Here is a 24516-nt window from a genome sequence, read left to right as displayed (position 1 = left end):
AACCCGGCTCCTGAGTGCCTTATTACCCCTGTAACATCTTATTACACTAACCCGGCCCCTGAGTGCCTTATTACCCCTGTAACATCTTATTACAGTACCCCGGCCCCTGAGTGCCTTATTACCCCTGTAACATCTTATCAGTTATTGCCCCTGTAATAGAGACACAGCCCGTGGATATTTCTTCCATATTTAGTTAAGGAGTTAACGTTTCGGGATGCTTAATGAAATGACGACCAGAATAATTTGGTTAAAGACAGATGATTCAGCACACGAACCCCCCTGCTGGGAACATATATCAGGTTGGAAACGTTGGTTTTTTACACTGGGAGGCTGCAGACTGCGCAATGAAATCAAATGGGATTTGATATTCTGGGGGAAATTTGCTTGTACTCAGCACGACTGCAGCTCCGTGTGATCATTATCAGTGTGAGAATACTTAGCATTATACAACACACTGGGGATAGGCACTAAACACTTTCTACTGCAAAACGGAGACAAAAACCAGCACCATATTAGTAAAGGATGCATCTAGTATTATCTTTTAGGTCAGACTAAGTATATACCTCCCAACCATTTTTTTTTTTTGCCGGACAGTCCCAATTTTCAGGCAATTTCGCACAGGCCAGCCAAAGCAGGACAGTGGGGTTCATGGACCGATTGGGGAGATACTCTGTAAAATTTATTTCTGTGCTGGGAAATCATGCCTGGGAGGTCTCTGTATTTCACTTGCCCCTGGCCTTTTTGTTATGAGAATAACAGAGGATAGATCCTGTTCTTATTTTAACATGATGTACCTCAACGTTTGCAGCCTGCTGCTAGTGAACGGCTTTAATGCTGACCCCTTTTCAGTTCTCACTGGGTTCAAACAAGGTTGCTCTTTCTTAATTCTTCTTTTTGGGGCGGAAGACAAACAATATTTAGGGGTTACGCTACATGGATGACATAACCATCTTTTATGTAGATTGCCAGTCCGTGAGAGCACTTGTCCAGACGTGTGCGGACTTCAGCTGTGGGAAGTCCCATTTGACATCCATGCTATTCAGTGGGACATGACTACTGACCCACTCCCATTTCCCATCAAGACAGACTTCATACGGATTTTTGAGTGAAGCAAACGTTTGGACTATGGCGTTTCAAAAATGTAACCATCAAGGGAGAAGTACTCGTACAGCAAAATGAGGTTCTTTCCGTCTTACAGTACCTGGCTCAGGCATGGCCACCTCTGGCTACTGTTTGCAGAGCCTCTACCAATGTAGAATTTCACTTTATCTGGGGCTCCAAAAATGCCAGGGTAAAGGGCACCATGATGTACAATGAGCCTTCTTTGCATGTAACTCTGTTTAGAAATCAGAGACGGAAACTCCACTTCTTTTCTATGGCCCTTCTTTAGACAACTGAAATTGGAGAAGTGGGACAGCTCCTAGAGCCCATACAATTGGAGTTGGTTTCGGTTCTACTTGAATGGTGGCAAAGACGGAAATGTTGCCTCAGAAACCCTACTATAAAAAAGAGTCATGAGGCTCAAAGTGCTACTTTCCGTTATATTTTAGAGATGGGTGAAACTTTTCCCTTAGCTATACTTCCAGCTTGGGCGTGTGGCACACAGCATAAAAAACTGAAATGTTAGCATTATACTGACGTAACTAATTGCATTAATATCATCTTTGATGAGATCTCCAAACAGGTCATGGACAAAGTTGTGAAGTACAGATCAGGGTTGTGTATCCGAAACATCCCACAGAGCATCATTAAATCCATTATTAAGAAATGTAAAGAATATGTTAAGAATATGGCACCCCAACAAACCTGCCAAGAGGTCCACACATCAAAACTCACGGACCAGTCCAGGAGGGCATTAATCAGAGAGGCAACAAAGAGACCAAAGATAGCTCTGAAGGAGCTGCAAAGTTCCACAGCAGAGATTGGAGTATCTGTCCATAGGTCCACTTGGGCCGTACACTGGGTTTTATGGAGAAGCGGCCAGAAAAATAGCCATTGTTTAAAGAAAAAATAAGCAAACGTGTTTTCTGTGCATTAAAAGGCATAAGGGAACTCACCAAACATATAGAAGAAGGTACTCTGGTCAGATGAGACTAAAATTTAGCTTTTTGGCCATGCAGGAAAACGCTATGTCTGGCGCAAACTCAACACCTTCTATCACCCGACAACACAATCCACACAGTGAAGCATCGGCAGGGATTGGGAAACTGGTCGGGATTGAAGGAATGATGGAAGGAAACCTGTTTCAGTCTGTTAGAGATTGGATTTCACTTTTGACACAGAAAAGTCCACAGAATATTATCCCCAAGCCTTGGGGGTCAGCGAGATGTTTATCGCAAATGTAAGACAAGCCATTGTGTTCCTTTTGGTCAGCAGTGGTATTTGTCTTGTAACTCTCCCATGGATGCAATTGTTGTACAGTCTCTTTCTTATTGTGGAATTGTGAACTCTGACATAACCCAAGGCAAATGAGGCCTGCAGTTCTTTAAATGTTTCTCTGGGTTCTTTTGTGACCTCCTGGATGACTCGTCTTTGCGCTCTTGGAGGAATTTTGGTCGGCCAGACACTCCTTGGAAGGTTCGCCACCATTTCAAGTGTTCTCTATTTGTAGATAGCGGCTCTCAGCTTGGTTCATTGGAGTCCCAGAGGCTTGGGGATGGCTTTGTATTCCTTTCCAGACTGATAGATGTCAATGACTTTGTTTCTCATCTCCTCTTGAATGTCTGTGGATCGCGACATCATGCGTTTCTTTTTAAGACCTTTTAGCCTACTTCACTTTGCAAGTAATCATGCATGGGTTTGTCTAGTGAAATTGAACCCAATTATCAATTAAAATTGGTTAATTTAATAATGGGGCAATTACTTGTTCACATAGGGGCAGGTAGGGTTGGATAGCCTTTTTTCCTTCTATACATCACGATTTAAAAACTGCATTTTGTGTTTACTTGGGTTATCTTATATTAAAATTAGTCGGATGATCTGAAACATTTAAGAAGGGGCCAATCATTTTTTACAGCACTGTATATTGTACAGTGGTACTCTAGAGCCAGGTTACTGCAGGGGTAATAAAACACTCAGCAGCCAGGACACAATGATAAATCGCTGTGTCTTATTGATGTTATTTCCTGATGTCCGCTGTAGCATTATATATGAACCATCCCTCACTGACACAGTACATTATATACAATGTCTGTTTACGCTAATAGCACCCTCTTTTTCCGCTATTTGCAGTGTTATTAATATCTAATTATTGGATCCATAAATTATGGATTTATGGTAATAATGAAAAGGTGGAAGAACGTGGAAGGGGGGGAGAGGTGATAAGAGGCTATGGGTCTATCCCCATTCAGTAGATCTCCATGGCAACCAGCCATGCCTCATTCACACAGTTTCCACGACTACCTTGCTCGGTTTCCATGGTGATGGACCACTGTTCATTGATACCATCTAGCTGGGGCCAGAATGCGGCTCTGGCTCCTTCTCCCATCCTCCAACTCCCTGAACAAGCTCCGAGGATGGAAGCGCTTGGTGGAGAGGGGTGGAGACATGCAGCTTTTATGAATGACTTAAAATGCCTGACAAAGACTAAAGAGGGATGTTTATGGCTGTCTAATCCTTTTTGCAGCATGGGATGAATTCCAAATTAATGGGCTGCTAGCTCCTCACTGCATTAAATAATTTGCAAACCTGTTTTCTCATGCTGCGTATAATTGAACAGAGACTGTTATGTTACATATTTTGGAGTGAAATAATTATTTATTTGTGTAGAATGTTTTGAGGACGATTATTGACTGAGTAGGTGTGGTATGTGTGGTAATTGTTATTTTTATCATTTGCTCAAACAATCTTCCCAGCTCTTAGAAGCTAAACATAATCACTGTATTCAGAAATGTTGTAGAAGGTAAATCTAGCTCTTCAAGATATATGTTTATCGTGACTATAAGACAAGACGAAGGATCAAATCAGGTTTGGGCAGACTAGATGGGCCGAGTGGTTCTGCAGTCATAGGGGTGATCCTAGGGTTAGTGGCCACTGGGTGCAGTGTTTCTTCGGTGCCCCTGCCTAAAACAACTAAAACACGCATACTAACACGCAAACTTACTCTAACACCCACTGATTCTAACACCATATACTGCCCCCCTCGCACCACAAACCCTAGGATTATCCCTGACACTATATGCTGACACACACACTCATGCTAACACCCCCTGCACTCAATGCTGACAATAAATACTAACACACACACACTCATGCTAACACTATACACTAACATACATGCATTATATCACTATATGCTGAGGCACACACACTTACGCGCACACACACATGCTAACAACATACAGCAACACACACATTAACCCTACCCTAGCCATACACTCATCATGTTCACTTATACGTCTTAAACGTTTTGTGTTGTTTTTATGTGATTAAGCTTTTAGAGGAAAAAATACAATTATCTGCTAAGGTTTATTTGTCTAACTTACTACAATTAGTTAGGCCCATACCAGCCATCTGGCCTTCACCGTTCCAGTGGCAGATTGGGTGCTATTGTGTGCAGCCTGCGGCTGGATGTGCCTGGACCCACATTGCATGAGCATTAAAACGTAATGCATGGCCGCATATATACAGCCATCGACCACACTTATTTCATCATTGGGCCGCTGTTCTTAAAGTGCTAGTACCACCTTGTCATTGTCAGTCTGGCCCTGCAATTAATGTTTTATATAAGCTGAAAACACCACATTAAACATATGATACAGGACACTTTGCATATATTGCTACTAACAGCTGTTTTTAGGCAATTCCCATGTTACAGTCAAGCTGGCAAGCAAAATGTCCGTTTATCAAACTCACAGCAGAGATGCACCGAGACCACTATAAGACAAATCTGCATGTAAACCCAAAAAAGCTATATATGCTCTAAAACTGGCAGGATGTTTAAGGCTTTATGCTGTTGTCCCACCTTTCTGCCCCAACGTTCCACTTTTGCGTGACATGGGGACCATGGGCTGTTTGGATAGATCTTCTGTTCTCCCCTGACCGGACCTGAGACGTGAAGAAGCAATAGAGGTCCTACATAGCCTCCTTGCGATTTTAGTATCACTAGGTGGCTAATCGTGTAAGCCAGGTGAGTGACTATACCTCTCTAACAGAAGAGTACAGAAAACAATTTCTCCAGGGCCCTGGAGGTCTGAGGGCCTAGGGCCCTGTACCAATTTTTGATGGGTCCATACCTCTCACCTGTCATGCGATGCAGCAATCCAATCTGGTCCATGAAGTGCAGCAATAACCCTCCCTCACTGACACTGCACACTCTGGAAATAATGCTCAGTGAGGGAGCTGCAGGCCTTAAGGAACATACAGGAGGGAAGTGGAGCACACGGTAAGTACTGTGTGTATGTACAGTATTTGTGTGTATATATGTATGTGTATATGTGTGCATTTGTATGTGTGTGGGGAGGAGCAGAATACTACAAGTGTAGTTGTGTAAATAAAAATGCATTGGCATCTGCCAAATGCCTTACTAAGTTACATAAGTTATTATCATGTCACAAAGTTCTATAGGGTTACTAAAAATTCAGTTTTTGGGATATCATCAAAAGTTGCGTTACTATTTGAAAGATCCGTCAACTTTTTAAAGCTGCACAAGCTCTCCATAGAAATGACGGCTATCAATAAAGAACACAAACACGATTATCATTTTTTTTAAGGGACCCGTCAAATGCCCAGTGGGCTGGTGCCTGATGGAGCCTCCTACATACCTTAATTGCCCAATGGGCAGCCAGTCCCATGCTCTTAATGAATATCTGCAAGCTGCAGGAATTTAACATGCGCTGTGTATATTTGTCAGCCATGCACGCATGTAATTTATCAGACGCTGGCCTTTTTTTTTTTTAATCCGTAGTCTGTACCTGGTACGTTGTGCTTTCTTTATCTTTGCTAATTCAGCAAAACGGCAGGGATAAATAATGCCTGTAGTCCCATGGCTGAAACAGTGAATTCAGCCGTCTTTAAAAAGAAGGAGAATTAGCTCCCTCTGTGACATTAGCATCGATTGACGGTGGTTCCGTCAGACAATCGCATGGATGGTGATATATGGGGATGATATTGCTAGAGAAAACTGCAACCACATTCATGCACACACACTACTATATAACATACACTTATAAGTTAGCAAATAGCCATATTTTCAGGTTGTTATTTTCAGGTTGTCCTTCTGTCTCATTCACCCTCAACCTACCAATGAGCAGGGCCCTCCTCTCCTTCTGTACCAGTATGTCTGAACGTGTGCTCACATTATTTTTCATTTGCTGTCAATCACAGGCCACGTCTGCAGAAAGTTTTGATGCTGAGAGCAATGTGTGGGTTCTTCTTGTGCGTTTGGGTGGTTAGTGGCTGGAAGCACCAATTTCATGCATGGCAGAGTACACCCAAGAATCAAATTCAATAAACTGAGATGGGATTTAATGAACGTCTGTTGGGAACGTCCACAGCTGACACCTGCAGGCTTTGTCTCCCGCAGGAAGAAGAGGCTTTTGGGTATTATTTCGCTTTATCCTGTAATTCATTTGGGGAACTTAAAAGCCTGAATCCTCGGTCGCTGTCAAGAACTTGTACGTGGCTCATGTATTTCTGTTATTGCTGGACATTGCAAGTATGACTGCAGCAGCAAGTTGTGTGCTTTTGATAACTCTTATCTTCCTTTAATTGAAGCACCTTCTCTCAACCAGGAGAAAAAATAATAGCTTTCACCGGAATTTCACCTCTCACTTTTGCTTGAATTTCATGAATGAAAGACATGAAGATCAAGGGCAGTGCTAATTAATATTCAATCGCAGACCACTCGTGACACAGCGAGGAAAGGGGAAGTTTTATGGAGCTGTAGAATACCTATGTTCCTTTGATTTGTTTTTGTCCTCTTGTAGAAGACACAGCTATAGTCTCTTTAAACCTATTCTGAAGAGTTCAGTGAATCTATTTCTTCATTTCTATAACCTTTTGAGTGAAAAAAGTTAAAGAAACAGCTTAGTTTACCCAACTATTGAATCTTGGTTATCATAAAGAACATAGACCGATCAAAATAGGATTGCTCATGTTTTGTCCAAAAGAAAATCAAATGACACAATAATGCAATTTTCCACACCTCCCTGGTATTATGTGGGAAGGTGGTCACTCTTATATCATTAAAGGGGGAGTCCCATTATTTTTAAAATTTCAGCATTCAATACAGTCTGTAAACAGTATTAGTTTATATCGAAGAAAAGTAGGTCTGATTTCATTTTGTTCCAATAAACTTCCTTTATCTGCCGATCTGAATGCTGCCAATGTAGGCAGTCATGTGATATTAGTTCATCTTTACCCGCTCAAACACTACATTGAACTGATTCTTTATGTCAATGGTAATGAAGTTCTGTTTATTTAACGAGGTCCTTTCCTCTATAGACTTACATTACCCAAAAGGTCCCTCTGGGCGACTAAGACTGAACCATTCTATTGTTTACTACAAGATGGTATTATAAGGACCCAGTCTACTGTCTGTCTACTAAAGACTACAGAACTCATACTGGAAGGGATCACAGGTGCAATAAAATCCTCTTTATTACATATATGTGTATACATGAAACCACGGAAGCAATAGTGGAAGTAGTTCACATATAGAGAAAAAAAGATCCACGTTTGAGTGTCTTGAATGTGTGGCAGTATGTGGCATGCCAATTATAGGGCCATCAAATTTAATACAGTATAGTAGGAGTGTTGATTATAATATCAAAAAGATGTGAGCAGGCGTTGTCAATCTGGACAAAAATGCGACGTTTACAATGTTCAATGAGGGACCATCATCAAAAACCCCATTAGTCCAAGAAGTTGGGAAGTAGTCCCATGCTGACAGGACCAGAGGTCTTTGGAATGCCCTACTGGAGGCAGAGCTTGGTTGGAGGAGGCAGAGGTAACCTTTTGGGCAGTTTAGCAAGGAGTAGACAGAGCCCATGGGAGTGAAGGTAGGCTATAACCTCCCATACCCAGAGACCAGGACTCTGCATAAGAGACTCAAACTTTATAGACATGGTCATTGACTGATGTCAAGTATTTTATTTTGGATGGTGTGAGGGATCTACAGAGTTTAGGTTTAACAAGCAATGCAACATGGTCTATTGTAAAAAAAAAATAAAGCACAGCTTTCGAAAACTAGCACCATATAAGCACAAAGCTTATTCTAATGAAATACAGTGTGTAGAGGACAGTGGTTCAAATACATCACTCCGTATTGCCCTATGCACAGTGACTGAGGCAGTGCATGGATCAAAAGGAAACAGGAGATGGTAGGTGGCACCCTAGGCAAATGCTACCGATAAACCTACCTGTGTGTCCTTTGTATTTTACAAAAAAAGTAGTTTTTTTCCCAATAGGTTTCCTTACTCATAATCGTTCATACATATAACGTACTACGTATATACATTTTTACTAATAGCGTTATTATGTTATTGGTATTTTAAAAAAAAAACACTACATGTTTAGGAATCTGATTTTCAAATATCATCAAGATTCTGACATTTTCTGTATTTCAGTGTAACATTTTTAAGAACACGGTTGCTAAAAGCCAGTTGCTTTTCACTTGACAGTATAGCACGTGGAATATAAAGTCTGATTGTTGTGAAAGAAGATAAAAATTCTGTCCCTGGTGGCGTGACTTCCCAGAATCCTATAGCTGGGACTGCTTAATGAGGACAGTTATTTAAAGCCTGAACTAGTTCCTGCAGAAATGTACCTGATCCAGAAAAACAGGCACTGTGATATATATCTTGTGTTATAACAAAGTTGTGCGTCTGTGTACTAGGGGATGGCGTTAGGCATGTATCTCAACGTATACTTATACGGTGGCGGTAAGAGGTAGATGTCCTGAGTTCCGTAGATTATATGCAGGTGAGATGTATTACAAGTACGTGGTATGTCATGTGCCTATTTTACATGCAGAGAACAAGACACTTTGAGTAACATGACATGTAAAGAAAACCTTACCCTGTGAGAACCACCACAAAGTCCATCATATTCCAGCCATTACGCAAGTAGGATCCTTTGTGAAATGCAAAGCCCAAAGCAATAATTTTAATCCCAGTTTCAAAGCAGAAGATGCCAATGAAATATGGTTCAGTGTCATCCTGTGAGAAAGAAAGTAAGATAAAGATTTCCTTAGTGCTCCTGGTTACATACGACTGCCAAATTGGCAGCTTCTTCCATGAGTTGGGCATCTCGTGTTGGGCAGGATTCTGTTTCTTACCTATGATGGACATCATCTTATTATATGCTTTCTATTATATAGTGTAGATACCATACCAGTCTTGCTAAGTAAAAGTAAAGGCTAACTGTTATATGCCAATTGGTCATTGTTGACCAAGAATTACATTTTTTTGTCGAGCTTTGTCTAAGCTAGCTCTCAGATATTTGTACTAAAAGGCCTATGAGGCCTTCTTTCGTCTGCCTCTTTGCGAGTCCCTCGGAAATCTGTGGTGCATTGGCCCCACCGCGTTCTTTAGTGCTCCCGCATACTCAGTGCTCCTGAGTCTATACTAGGCCATTGTTGCATTTGAGTGCCCAGTGAACAAAATGAGCTTTCAACTTTGCAGGAATGTTTTTCAATCAGGGAAATTTCTCAGGTCATATTTTAAAAATGAAGCAGCCTAGCTTGGCATGATCCTCGAAATATAGTCACAATACTGTTATATTTTTATTTTTTCCACCTGGCATAAAATTTGCCTCCATCAAAGGAATATCCATGGCATTTAATTCTACTCTATCTTTTCTCTTGGTACTCTGTAAGACTGCACTGGAACCTCGCTGTTTGGCCCAAGCACAAAGTTGCAACCAGCTTCCTGGACTCTACTTGCATTGTTTCAGCAGACTGCGCATGAGCTGTGAGATTCCCTGGAGATTGTTAACATTCCCTGACATGGGATATACATAAAGCCAATAAAAGCACACTTACCAGACGCTCTGACATCGGTGTCTTGTCCCCTTCAGGCAAGTGCTGCTCCATAGCCAAAACAATGCAATTTGCAATGATAGTTGCTAAAATCATGTATTCAAAAGGAGTAAAGAGGCACAACAGTTAAGGAAAAATATAATTACAATTGAGATTGACTTTTAATAGCAAATAGCAAGAAACAACATCACATTCTGGTATAAAAACTTTAAACCTAAATACCGAGGAACTAAAAGTAATAAGATGTTACAGGGGTAATAAGCATACCTGGGAACTCTCTGGGTTTGACCTGGAGATTGCTGGATGAAGCACCGCTTCCTCGGGTCAAGACTTGAATCCCCCGGGTTGCGGAAGCGGGGTCTTGACACGCCCCGCCCATTTTCCCTTTAAATCAGCGGGACCTCCCACCGACGTCACAGGACCACCCGCTGACGTCAGTGGGCAGTCCTGGCCACGTCCCGCAAGGGAAGGCTCCGAGTAGCTAGAGCCCAGAAGTTCCCAGGTATGGTAATAAGGCACTCAGAAACCGGGTTACTGTAATAAAATGTTACAGGGGTAATAAGGCACTCAGGGGCTGGGTTACTGTAATAAGAGGTTACAGGGGTAATAAGGCAGTCAGGAGCTGGGTTACTGTAATAAGATGTTACGGGGGTAATAAGGCACTCAGGGGCCTGTAATAAGAGGTTACAGGGATAATAAGGCAGTCAGGAGCTGGGTTACTGTAATAAGAGGTTACAGGGGTAATAAGGCACTCAGGAGCCGGGTTACTGTAATAAGATGTTACAGGGGTAACAAGGCAGTCAGGAGCTGGGTTACAGTAGTAAGATGTTCCAGGGGTAATAAGGCACTCAGAAACCGGCTTACTGTAATAAGATGTTACAGGGGTAATAAGGCACTCAGGAGCCGGCTTACTGTAATAAGATGTTACAGGGGTAATAAGGCACTCAGGGGCCGGGTTACTGTAATAAGATGTTTCAGGGGTAATAAGGCACCCAGGAGCTGGGTTACTGTAATAAGATGTTACAGGTGTTATAAGGCATTCAGGAGCTGGGTTACTGCTACAAGGGTAAAAAAAGGCACCCATGAGGTATTTGTTGCCCAATGATGGAAATTAAGGGGGAAAGTTTTCAACAACTGATCAAATAAAAGTACCTTATTCTGTGAAAACTGTATTGAGTATATTTAGATGGTTTGCTACCAGGGCCGGCCCAAGGCAAAATGCCGCCTGGGGCAAATTTTAAAATGCCGCCCCCCTTATCTACCCTTCCTCTCCCTCCGTCCCTGCCGCCCCCCCCCCTATCTACCCTTCCTCTCCCTCCGTCCCTGCCCCCCCCGTACTTACCTTTCAGCAGTCCTGCGGCGAGTCTCCCTGTTCGGTCTCGGTGCCGGCTATGAGGAGATCTTCCGGCACTCAGCATTACAAGCCAGCACCGAGACCGAACAGGGAGACTCGCCGCAGAGGATAGAGAGAGGGGCGCTGAGCGGGTACTGACAGCTTGGTAAACGAAAACCACTCGGCGCCCCTTTCTCTCTCTTTCGCTTTAAAAAAAAAAAAAAAAAAAAAAAGGGCTTGGGGCGGCGAAGTGCCGCCCCTCCAAAAGTGCCGCCTGGAGCGGTTGCCCCACTCGGCTCCATTGTCGGGCCGGCCCTGCTTGCTACACGTGATATGTATGCACACTTTTGTCTGATACAACATGACCCAAATGCATTTAACTGTAGGCACGTTCATAATTGCCAGATCACACACTCCTACTTTGTTAATAAACACAAAGGGTTGGAAAAAAAGCAACATAGTAATTTGCTGAAGCTGAGAGAATATATTACAATTTCATAGACAATCAGGTAAGCTGTGAGTTACACTTCGTGAACCGCCCTGCGAGTTTTTATTCTAGTCGATATTTATAGAGTGAAGTCACCTTAGCCAAATAGAGAAACATCGACATAAATTGGATGAGTACACATACCTCCCATGTGTCATTGTTTAGGAGGGAAAGTCCCTCTTTAGGGTCCCTAATGACCATCTTTTCTAGAAGCTAAAAATACGGATGTTTTTCAGTTGCAGAGAATATGTGTTTCAAATGCCCGGTCCAGCTTTGGTTCCCAAAAGGTCCTTGAAACATAGTTACATTTACCTTTTCAAATTCTATTGTTTTTTAACTGGACATCTCCTCTCCGAGTCCACAACAGTGGATCAACTAAATTGTAACCTTCTAGTAACCTTTTAGCAACTTTTGCTTTATGGAACTCACATTGCTTGTCGAACTGGCATGTACTCGAGTCACCCACTTCAGCCTGATTGATCATGGAAGAATGTGAGCCAGAGTAAGAGCTGAAGCCAAATTGTTTCAAATTCCTGCCTGTTAGTGCATTAGTCTTTTCAGAAGAACTTACCTAGTGTGATGGCTCAGCCCTCGTTCATGCCACTCCATAGGCTGGCTTGATCACTTCTACTTACTTGAAACCACGTTGAGTGGGTCGCCTATTAACGAATTAGGTCTCCCAAACGCACTGCTGAATTATTTTGAGGATCATAATAATGTGGAAAAAGCTGACTAGTCATAAGCTAGGTGCCATAATGACAGATCTCAACAGCAGAGCTAGCCACACTGTGGTGCATTGGCCCCACCGCATTCTTTAGTGCTCCCGCATACTCAGTGCTCCTGAGTCTATACTAGGTCATTGTTGCATTTGAGTGCCCAGTGAACAAAATGAGCTTTCAACTTTACAGGAAAGTTTTTAATCAGGGAAATTTCTCAAGTCATATTTTAAAAATGGAGAAGCCTGGTTTGGTATGATCCTAGAAATATAGTCACAGAAGCAGCATGTTCTTAAGACGGGCAAGCTGTTAGCCAAGGTGTTACAACAAGACTTGCCCCCAATACCCAGTTAATCTCCGCTCATTCACATGTGCCCTTCCAAGCCACACTCCAGAAGCACAGGAAGACATTCACACATATAAACGGGCTGGAAGGAAGCCGTGAAATGACTGTCAAACGGCGCGTCAAACATCTGCAAAACTGCACATAGGATTTAAAAAACAAATAAAAAAAACAAAAAACAGTTTCAGACGTGTTCATCTGATTTTAAATGGATTTTCATGAGGCTTTTCTTCATGAGGTATAGACATACTTAGTACATTAATATGTGTTTAACAGAAATTGTACATGCATTCATAGGAGGAGGTGGAAGGTATGTCTTCTGGGGTCTATGTATTAGGAGGAGGTGAGAGGTAGGTGTCCTAATGTCTGTGTTTTAGGAGAAGGTGAGAGGTAGGTTTCCCGATGTTTGTATATTAGAAGGAGGTAAGAGATGGGTGTCCTGATGTCTGTATATAAGAAGGGGGTAAGAGGTAGGTGTCCTGATGTCTGTATATAAGAAGGAGGTAAGATGTAGGTGTCCTGATGTCTGTATATAAGAAGGGGGTAAGAGGTAGGAGTCCTGATGTCTGTATATAAGAAGGGGGTAAGAGGTAGGTGTCCTGATGTCTGTATTAGGAGAAGGTAAGAGGTTAAAACACTGATGTCTGTGTATTAGGAAGAGGTGAGAGGTAGGTATCCTGATATCTGTGTATTACATAGAAAGTGACATCAGATAAGAACCATTTGGCCCATCTAGTCTGCCCAACCTCTGAATACTTCTCTTTGTCCCCGGCCTTATCGTATGTCTAGCTTAGCCTTATGCCTCTTTCATGCTTGCTTAAATTCCTTCACTGAATTAACCTCTGCTACTTCTACTGGACGGCTATTAGTAGGAGGTGAGACTTAGGTGTCCTGAGGACTGGGTATTAAGAGGAGGTGAAAGGTAGATACACTGATGTATGTGTTTTAGGAATGGGTGAGCATTAGGTGTCTTTAAGGTTGTGTATTAGGACAGCGTGACAGTTACTGCTACTAGTATTTGTTTTGATATGCGAGTATTAATAGGAGATACCAGAATTTGTTTGTTATTAGGCTGTTCTTGGAGAAATTCTGTTGTTCTGCCACATTCTTCGCTGTTGAATAATACAGCCACCCTCACTCTAGTATTGTGACATGGCAATGGTTACACAATGCTTGGGGAGAATATGGCTGCTGTCACAATATGTCACAACACTCTCAGATGGTTGTGCCAGGCCCACCGTGTGACTGCATCTGTTTGCAACAAGGGCATCCTGTGTTGTTTCCCATCAAACGACAGAAGGATGGTTAAAAATAAAAATATGATAAAGTAAGAGAATGAAATAAACTGCTGAGGAACAATCGCTAGACACAGGATTTTTTTGTATCCTCTCCAGATATATCTTCCAGTCTTGCAGAGAGAAATGCCAGGCAAAATGATGCCTTTATATCTAGGTGCAGATAGCATTATGAGGTCTATTCACAACAAAATCAAGTTTGCCCCTGAGGTTTAAATTTCAAGATATAAATCTGTAATGTATTACAGCTGGTGTTTAAATGGTGGAACAGGGACAGCCATCGGGAAATACTGAATTCTAAAACGTAAGAAACATTTAAAGGGGCATTCGTTGCATTTGCTAATCCCCTTCTTTCATTGATACAAGTGGTGCCTAGCCACACTGCCACCAGGTCTGCTGCGCATGCATTCAACATGCAAACAATCAAAAAAAAAAAAAAAAAAGACTGCAAACAATCAAAAAAAAACAAAAAAACGATAATGGCCAAGAGTCTAAAAACGAGGAACCGTGTAGAATGGAGTAATTCTGGTACATTTGGAGAGTCAGTACATGTACAGGTGTCAAAGGTCCCAAACGCAAATACAACTGATGCAAAGTATAATTATATATAAACATATGAGGGCATTACTTATAGTAACAAATGTCTTTAACAAGCCACACACACACTATACTGTCTGTATGTGTGTGTGTGTGTGTGTGTGTGTGTGATGTATGCATCTATGTCTTCAGCCTCTGACATACTCAAAGGGCACAGGTTTTTTTTTTACGCTGCTTTATATCCTAATCCCAGTTTCTAAAATGTTAACACTAATAAAAGTGATAGAAAACATGATTTGTAAAATATAAGAAAAAAAATGTAAAAGAATAAATGTATTCATTGTAACCCGCAGGCGCGCACAACTGTTTTTGGCAAGGCTTTGATGTCAAGTCCTGCTTGCACTGAGAAAGAATGGAGTGGGGCTTAAAATTCAGCCTTGGCACTTTAAGGCCAGGGGGCAATATATGATGTGTACAGCCACCTGTTAAAGTAAAAGACGGGATTGGCTGCATGAGTAACAATAAAATTATTTCCTATAATTCAGCAGGTTGGTGAACTATAGCAGATAAAACGTATACAACTAATTACTTACTTGTGGTGAACTAATTCCTCTTTGTACCCGTCTACAACGATCAGCACGTGGATCAGCAAGGGGAGGAAATCATGCTAGTCCCATGGCAAGATTTACTTGCATATCTGTAAAGTGGATTTTCAGTCCTTACATTGGTTATTCTAATCTTGACACACCTTTGTATGTCTTTATTAAATGTACTTACCTATAAAATGCACGATTTTGAATGGTGTCTTGGCAAAAATTAAGAATTGCCATTCAGAATGACTGACGTGACAATTCAACCCATACAGAGAAACCATGGTTACAAGCAGCATGCAACACACTTAGCACACACGACACAATGTAAAACAACTCAAATAACATCTACGAGTGCTCATTTCCCAGCAGTAAGGCCACCCACTGAATTGTGCTTTGTAGGCTGGGTAGCCCACCTGCATCAAACTAAAACATTTGAACTGCCAAAGAAGTCTGCAAGTTTGCAAAAAGTGAGGATCCTTCAAATTGGCCGTATGATGGGTTTATCTGTCAGCACCAAACCCTGCTGAAACAATTGTGAGCTTCATAAATAGGCCTACCTTGGAAGACTTATTTACTTAGACTAGGGGTCAACAACGTCAGTCCACAAGGTGTTCTTTGCCTAAAAACAAGTAGTTTAACAAGGTTAATTTGATATGCCTGTGCTCCGGCTCGGACACTGTTTGCAGGTGTAGAGGACTAAAATTCTGTACGTGAGGATTTAATATGACCTGGGCTATGTGCAGAACGTGACTGGCCATTTGGCACACCAGGCACGAGTGTGATCCTGCAATCCTGGAGCTACTAATATGTAAGAAGTATATGCAGTTGCTTACAGCCCCAAAGATTATGGGGCAACCATCATAGAATGCTCCATAGAGACCTGAAATCTATGCTATACAACTCATTGTTTAATTTCTTAGTTTATAGGTAATTAAATATATCACTCGTGTTAAAATAAAAATGTTCTTGGTTACAGACCCTAAAAACCTAGACCTCCACCTTGCTGTGAATCTCCACATGGACTACAAGGCATGTATATTTCTACATAAAAGTGTATACATACACACTCACACCTACACATCCAATGACATACAGACACACAAAGATCTTTGTAAGGTACTTAAGACTGGCATATATAGATAATAACATTCTATAACAATATAATATATAATAAAGATTATCCTTTTGAATACTATAACACACCCCAGGATAATTCATTGTGTATGCTATTTTATAAGTATTAACCTCAAACACTTTCTCTTTTGTATCGCTATTTGAAATTTATTAAAACCGAACACCTCTGAAATATGGTCACGCACATACACATCATCATTTTTCAGGACATACATAAGTACATCATTAAATAAACCTCTTTAAAGGCGTGCAAACACAGATGTGCGGAATCCTTTAACTGCTGGAGTGGGATTAAAACCCCCTCTAATGATCAAAGGGTTAAACAGAAGCACAATGACATCCGCAGACTGACTGCAGACTAAATGAACGATCAGCGTGTGATCTCGTGACATGATGGCGCTGGAGCTCTCATTAACGCTGCTATCAAACAACCTGCCACATCAGAGCTTGTCTTTCTTATTTATTAAATATTTAAAGAGTGGGGACCCAGCTGACACCTGGCATGCTGCTTACAGCAGCACCCTGGGGAGAAGAACATCTCACCACGGATTAAACTAGGCCAGGAAGAGGGATCGGTGGTGGAGATGGAATCAATGAGACACGGAGCTTGAAAGTGGACATGAAAACTCTAGTACCGCAGGAACCATGGGGTGTTAATACGCTGAGCGCACCTGGCTGGGTTTTTAAGCATCGGAGTGTTCATCAAGTCATGTGGCCGAGCTAATTCACTGCTGATGTTGCAATCCTGCGCTGGCACACAATGCTGTGTAATAATCTAGTAACACACTGCATACAACACATAAAGGCTGTCTGCCCCAATACTGCAGACAGATCAGGAAGAGGCCGAAGAGCGGTCAGTCTAATGCTGCAAAAACAATGCACTCACGATGCTGCGTATGTGTCTCGATCATACGGTGCTAACACTGCAGGAATACCCTTAAAACAATTTTGAAAACAATAAATAATAAAAAAACAAAAACAAAGAAGTAACAATGCCGCATGCGGACTCGTACTGAGTAGTAGTCAGTGCTATTGTGACCTATTTGTAACGGTTAAAGGTATATTAAAGAAGGATAATGTATTTAATGTAAACAATTTAATTTCTAAACCTATTTCCTGCTGTTTCTGTACACATTATTGGGCTAATTATTGTTTAGGACTATAGTACCCTGTGATACCCTCCTACGCAGCAAACATTCTGAGCTCTTAGAAAAGAGGGGCATCAGGGGAAGAAAGATAGGGTCCCAAAGACCTAAAGAGGGACACCGTGGCGGTATGCAACTGTAATACGTCAGCGTTACTCTGCGAGTACCAGAATGCCACAGTGACGTCATCATCATACTGTGATGGCAGATCAAGAGAAGACACTGCAGTACTATTGTGATAGATCGTATACTGTTGTGTTATCCATACAATACTAATGTACCTGTAGCACAACTCTGTTAGTACTAGAAGTCCTCTCTAGCATTGAAAGGTTGTAATGATAGTTTGTCTGCCATAAAATATCAGGGCTGTGTGAGAGTATTATAATAATGTAATATAAATATAAATAATATAATATAAAATGTCTTTTATATGGTGCCACCATCACAGCTTTTTAGAATAACTAAATTAACTTCAATAAAACTTTAAAGCAGTATAATTGTTCTGGAGATTTTTTTTTTTTTTTTTAAAATACTATTTTATCTGCCAACAATTGATAGACTGAGACTTGCAAAAAAAAAAAAATGCATACGTAACAGAAAAAGATTTGGGTAAAGTGACAGATTTGCCTTAATAATTAATGAGTTTGTGTTGAGACTCCTTTGAAGCGAATCCATTTGCAGACTTTACCAGTAACCACCGTTTGTTAGACACTTCCACTGGTCTGTCTTCTACGTTTATGATTAATGGATGTGCATCCTCCAGGTAAAACAAGTTGGGCAGCGCTCCGCTTTAGCGGTTCTTTTTGCGTTCTCGATTACTGTATTGTCGATGCAAGTAGTAGATTTTATTATGGGTTTGGACACCGAACGCTCCATTTGGTTCTTTGTGCTTCTCTACCCAGTTGAAACATAATGAAATACTATGGGGTTTCAGGCATTGGGAATCGATGAGGAAATCTTATCCTGCATGTCAATACTACCACCAGTATCTAGAAACTGCTTACATGTCATCTACACACTATAGCAACCGGATAAGTTATTGGATTCTTCACCTATTGCCGTCAATAACAAACCAATACAGTTTACGGTGGCAATGCTATTGGATTATTGTGGTAAGGACATGCAAGTACTGGGGTATGACCAGGACCGACCACCAAATCACATTATAGATCCTGGAGACCTACATTCATCCTTAAACAATGGGGAGGGGTACATAAGTGATGTCGTGGTAACATATGTCTTTACCCTGACAGACAGGTAAATAATCCCTATGGAGTATTACATAGAGATTCCGTACCAGACTCACTCCCAGAATTCAGTAGTTGTTTCACCTACTTCGGCTCAAACACCTATATTATTGATGAGCTGGGCTGATCTGGGCTTTAGACTCACACCTATGCTGGCTCTCCCAGCTGTGTATACTGAACTTCTGCAAACCCCATTAAAAAAACTAAACCAATACTGAGCTTAACACCTACAGACCTAATCGATATATGCAGTAAATAACAAAGCTGTAGTCAACAGCTAATAATGACAAGCTGATACCACTGAAATAACTCTGCTCCACCATCAACCACTACTGAAATAACTCTGCTCCACCATCAACCACTACCGAAATAACTCTGCTCCACCATCAACCACTACTGAAATAACTCTGCTCCACCATCAACCACTACTGAAATAACTCTGCTCCACCATCAACCACTACTGAAATAACTCTGCTCCACCATCAACCACTACTGAAATAACTCTGCTCCACCATCAACCACTACTGAAATAACTCTGCTCCACCATCAACCACTACTGAAATAACTCTGCTCCACCATCAACCACTACTGAAATAACTCTGCTCCACCATCAAGTTACTACCTTAATAGTACTGCAGTACCACAACCACTGCTACCGGCCATCACTCAAATGATACTGTTCTACAGCAAAGGCGCTGTTGTAATAATAATACTACAACAAATCACTGCTAAAATGATATTGCTCTGCCACCAAGCCACTGATGAATAATACTATTCTAGCGCAAAGTTACAGCAAAATAATACTGCTCTACCAGAACGTTACTATAGAAATACTAATTTTAAACCACTAAGCTACCATTTAGATAATACTTATAAACCAGCAAGTTACAACTGAAATAATACTGATAAGCCACTAAGCAACTACAGAAATCAACCACCAAAAATAATATTGCTCTACTACCAGCCACTGCTGAAATAGTGCTCTACACACCACGATATTACTGAAGTAATACTGATTTTCTACTACTGAAACAACACTGCTCTACCATCAATCACTGCCAAACTAATACTGCCCTACCACCAAGACGCTGCCGAAGAATGTTCTTCTAACACTAACTGATTCAAGATGAAACCACTGTCCTTACTACAATTATTTTACATGGTGCTTATTATATGGTATTATAGGGTGTATAGCATATGCAGAAAAATCAGACAAAGCTTGCAAACTTACTACTTAGAGCAGAGGTGGCCAACAGGTGGCTCCCTAACTGATGTAGGACTACAGCTCCCATAATTCTCAGCCAGCTACTAACTAGATGAAGACTGGCATGTAACTGTAGAAAAAAACTTGTTACAAGTTACACATGTGCTCCTAGACCAAGCAGCACCCCAGGCAAGAATATTCTCTTACATAGAGGGCAATATGTTTAAAAACTAGAGGGATCGACCAGTGAAGAAGCTGTACAGAGTAGGGTGCAGAACAATTATTTTTTTTATACAGGGTACAGCTGAACCAGGTACACAAATTACATCACACTCAGGTACAGGAAAAACACTGTATACTGAAACCCCTCAAAAACACACGCACACACGCTCATTCTAATACCATACATTGACACCCCACACAGTCTAGCATTGTACACTAACACACATACACTCACTGTAGCACTGTACACCGACACATGTTCTAACACTGCACACTGACACTCCCCTCACGCACACAAAGACCATAAACCGACACAGTTTAAATGCACACTTATTCTAACCTTATATACCGACACATACACACACTTAGTTCAACCCTGTACATCTGACATCAAATCCCAGCGCTTGCCGTCAATCGCCAGCATACAGTGCGTGGGAGCCCTGAAGCTATGGTCTCTATAAACAGACCTTAAGTTCCCTTCATTTCAGGCTGATCAGAATGAGATCCATGATCTCCCCAACTGGCCCTGCTTCTCCAGCGGTAGGCGCCCTCTAATTAAGGCACCCAAGGCAGCTGCCTTGGCCACCTGGTACTATGACTGTCCTGGCATTTGCTACCCTTGATTAAGAAGCAATGGGGCCCACTTAACTGAATATAGACACTACTGTGTTAATACCAGTCACTTGTGGCTCTAATGTGATAAAGATGTGGTACCAAACAATACTATAATCAATGTTTTTACACAGTCACAGGGTTCACTGAATAGTAACTTTGCAGACAGTGGTGAATTTATGGTAGTTGTTGTTCTAGGACTGACCAAGGGCATCATCCCGCAGTCAGCCGCCCCCCCCCCCCCCCAGGACCTATATCAAGGAGGGTCTCTTCCTCATGCCGTGGTCATACCCTGGTGGTCTGAAAAGGATGACAAGGGGAAAATATACTTCCAAGACTGTGTTTGATTCGTAGGAATTGTAATTTCAATGAATTTTGGCAAATTTGTTTGTTCGTATGAATGTCTGGAAACAAGGGTGTATGGAACAAGTGAAAGAGGAAGCTGAATGTGTTTACTAGTTGTGTGTGTATTTTTTTTGCGTGTGTAATATGGCCAATAAAGATTTTGGTATGGGGCGGTAGGATAGCGTTTGGTGGGTGGTGGGAGAATGTACAATATAAGCAATTTTAGAGAAGATGTGAGCGCAGGGAGAATGGAACAGAGGAGGCAATGGAACAGATCATTTGCGGGACATGAAACTGATGGAGGACTGGTAGAGGTTGTTTTGTAGATAGCATGTGAGTGGTGTAGGAGATCAGCCAGGTAATGGATGGCATGATTTGAAAGTGATGCTTAAGGTTAGGAAAACCCTGATGAATTTCGTCCAAACCGAAAGGTCTGGAAAGAAAATTTGTTTTGCACCAAAAATGACCGGTAACCACGTATACTAAATTATTACAGCACTAGCAACAAGTGGTAACCTTGTTTACTGCACTATAACGATATAAGTAAAGGAATGGCACATTTGCGTAGTAAATTAGAACTGCGCTAATAGTAATCTTATTATATTTATTATACATTAGAATTATTCTAATATACTACAGTTTACTGTACTCGTAGCAGGAGCTAGCCAATCATACTACATGGTGCTCTTAATGTACAATTTATTAAAATTAAAAGTGTTATATAATAATTAAGAGTGTATAAATTGTGAATAGCCAACTGGTTCATACTACTTTATGGCTATTACCAAGATGATACCTTGCTCCTAATTAACTTCACAGCTGATGTTGTGAAAATAACGAACAAAGGGTCAAAACTCAGCTATTATTCAAATAAATCTAGAAAATAAAAAGCGTAATACTAATGATCCAAAAACTGTGCCGATATTCAATTTGTTCTGACCTAACGCTGTGCTAATTAGTTTGTACTGATATAACATTGCTAATAGTTAAATGTGCTCATACAATGTCCTTCAACAGAACATCAGCATTAATCTTCGCACACTCATAGCACACCTCATACCTTTTTAAATGACCGAAGAGGGACATTTTTGTTTTAGGGGTTCGGTTAGAGGTATGGCTAGTTTTTTTTTTTTTACTTACACAATGTAACTTATTATTTGGCACTTTAACAGCAATTTAAGCTTTATGAATAATAATAATACTAATAAGAACAATAGGAATAGTAATACACACTAAGTGTGACAGTGTGATACAAATGATTTAGCAGTATGAGTAAATACTCAACAAGGAGTATTTACTTATACAGTGATATATGTAAATACTATAATACACAACAGGAATGTAGCAATGTTTAAATAACTAATGGAAATAGGGTAAGAAACTGATACAATTTTAATAATTTGAACTAGTAATTAATTAAAATAGCATAACACTACAGTAATAATAACCATCAGTTTTCTGGCAAAAATGCTGGTCTTAACAGAATTAATATTCATTTAACATTTTGTATTTCATGCGTATCACAATGATAATTATTATCGGTCCATTTGCCTTTAATATATATAGATTGATTTAACATAGTGCTAATAATAATTAACCAATACAATCTATGCCAATGGAATTAATACTGCTAAAAACCGTAATAAAAAAAATACTATGGATCCACTTTTGCCTTTTTGGAATATTTACTTAATGCAATGCTAATAATCAACACAGATGCTGCATTAGGCTATAGAGATAACATTAATCATAGTTTGCTATTAAAAAGACTTAATGATAATGCTCATTATATGGACTTATGAGTAATACAGCTAATACTCAATACTGATCTAATGTCCAACCAAGACTTAAAACTGAACAATAGATTAAAATATATAGAGATAGGCTATTAATTAATTACATTTTTAATTCCCTACAACAAATGATAATGATTTAACATAATTAACACGTAATAATACTGATGTAACACTAAGTAAGGTAATTATTAAAACTAATTAACCACCCACCTGAGACGGAGATAAATCAGAGCTGACCGAATGTTTTGCTACATTTCTGTGCAGAAAACAGTATACAATTAATAATAGATATGTGGTAAAAAAGTACATCCACTTTTTGGTAATAAAAATGATTGCAAATGAATGGTAATAAGTTATTTATATAGTCAATTTATGCAATCAAGGAATTCACAAGCCTAGGAACTTCTCAAGATGGGCCCGAGCTCTGCTTGCGTGAGGGGCTAGCCACGCAAGGCCACTCGAGGGTCATGGTTAGCCAAAGGGTGTGACTAGTTGTGACAAGGGTGGTACTGGCCAAAGAGAACACTACATGGGCTGGGAGTAGGAGGGACATTGGGTGAGGAGCCGGCGTGCTCAGACCTAGGAACTCTCCAGGTTTTGCCAGGAGACTCTGGGTTAAGCTCCACTCCTCACTCACTTTTCCTGCAACCACGGCATTTTCCTGGGTCAACACCGAGCAATATTGGAAGATCCAGATAATAACCACATTAATAGTGAAGAATAGGGTACTGAAAATCTATGCTGATCTAAATGTAGGAATTATAAAGAATATTGAACTATGTCTTTGCTGTTAAAGTAACAGTCTCAGTTTTTTATTTTTTTTGGACTTTAATGCATTTTACTAGTTGCAAACCAGAGCATGCAGTGTTTAGTCAGAAAACAAGATGTCTCATTAAATTCCCCCTTTGGCAGCCTCTAGTAAAACGCAGGAAGCATTAGTATCTAAACTCCTCGTCCATGCTCAGCAGCACTTGAAATGAAAACAGGGCTGGGCAACATTTGCCTTGACACAGCTTCTATGATAACTATGTTTATTAATTAAATCCATCTATAGCATACGCACTTTTTGCTTGCCGATAAATGTAATTTTAACTGGAGATATCTGGATTCACTATGCAGAAGCTGAGCTCTGAGATACATGTGAACTTTCTAAATGAACTGACCTTGAGACCCTTGAAATATTAGCCAACTAAAAACTCATCATTATTATTATTATTTATTGTTTTATATGGCGCCATCAAATTCCGCTTTACAACGGGTAGACGGGACATAACAAGTAGTATGTAACATAACAAATTGACTAACAGAGACAACAGGTGAGGAGGGCCCGGCTCAATCAAGTTTACAGTCTAGAGTGAAGATTATATGGAGTGATTTGCCAAATGTTAACCAAATGGCTCTAATACATGTTCACATGGAAACTGTGCCATTAGTTAAAGATATAGTTAACCTAAAATAAAACAACTATATCAACCATAACATACTGGGAGCAAAGACATCAATTGAGAGTCCTATGTATGATCATAGC

General features: G+C 40.6%; 1 protein-coding gene across 1 annotated transcript in view; it reads right to left on the bottom strand.

Annotated features, from left to right (window-relative positions):
• The window catches only part of LOC149271696 (voltage-dependent P/Q-type calcium channel subunit alpha-1A-like), a 99851-nt gene that overhangs the window by 64170 nt on the left and 11165 nt on the right, over positions 1–24516 (bottom strand). Inside the window, exons 2-3 of the mRNA XM_089507195.1 lie at positions 9983–10088; positions 9019–9158 (exon numbers count right to left, since the gene is read on the bottom strand). Of these exons, the coding sequence (XP_089363321.1) occupies positions 9019–9158; positions 9983–10088 (246 nt within the window). The remainder of the gene's footprint in view (positions 1–9018; positions 9159–9982; positions 10089–24516) is intronic.

This window comes from Sceloporus occidentalis, unplaced genomic scaffold (assembly GCF_023333645.1).
Source record: "Sceloporus occidentalis isolate IW3139 unplaced genomic scaffold, rSceOcc1.0.p SCAF_472, whole genome shotgun sequence".
In the NCBI taxonomy this organism is placed as follows: domain Eukaryota; kingdom Metazoa; phylum Chordata; class Lepidosauria; order Squamata; family Phrynosomatidae; genus Sceloporus; species Sceloporus occidentalis.
The sequence above is the reverse complement of the archived record's forward strand: the minus strand, read 5'-3'. Positions and strand labels throughout refer to the sequence as shown.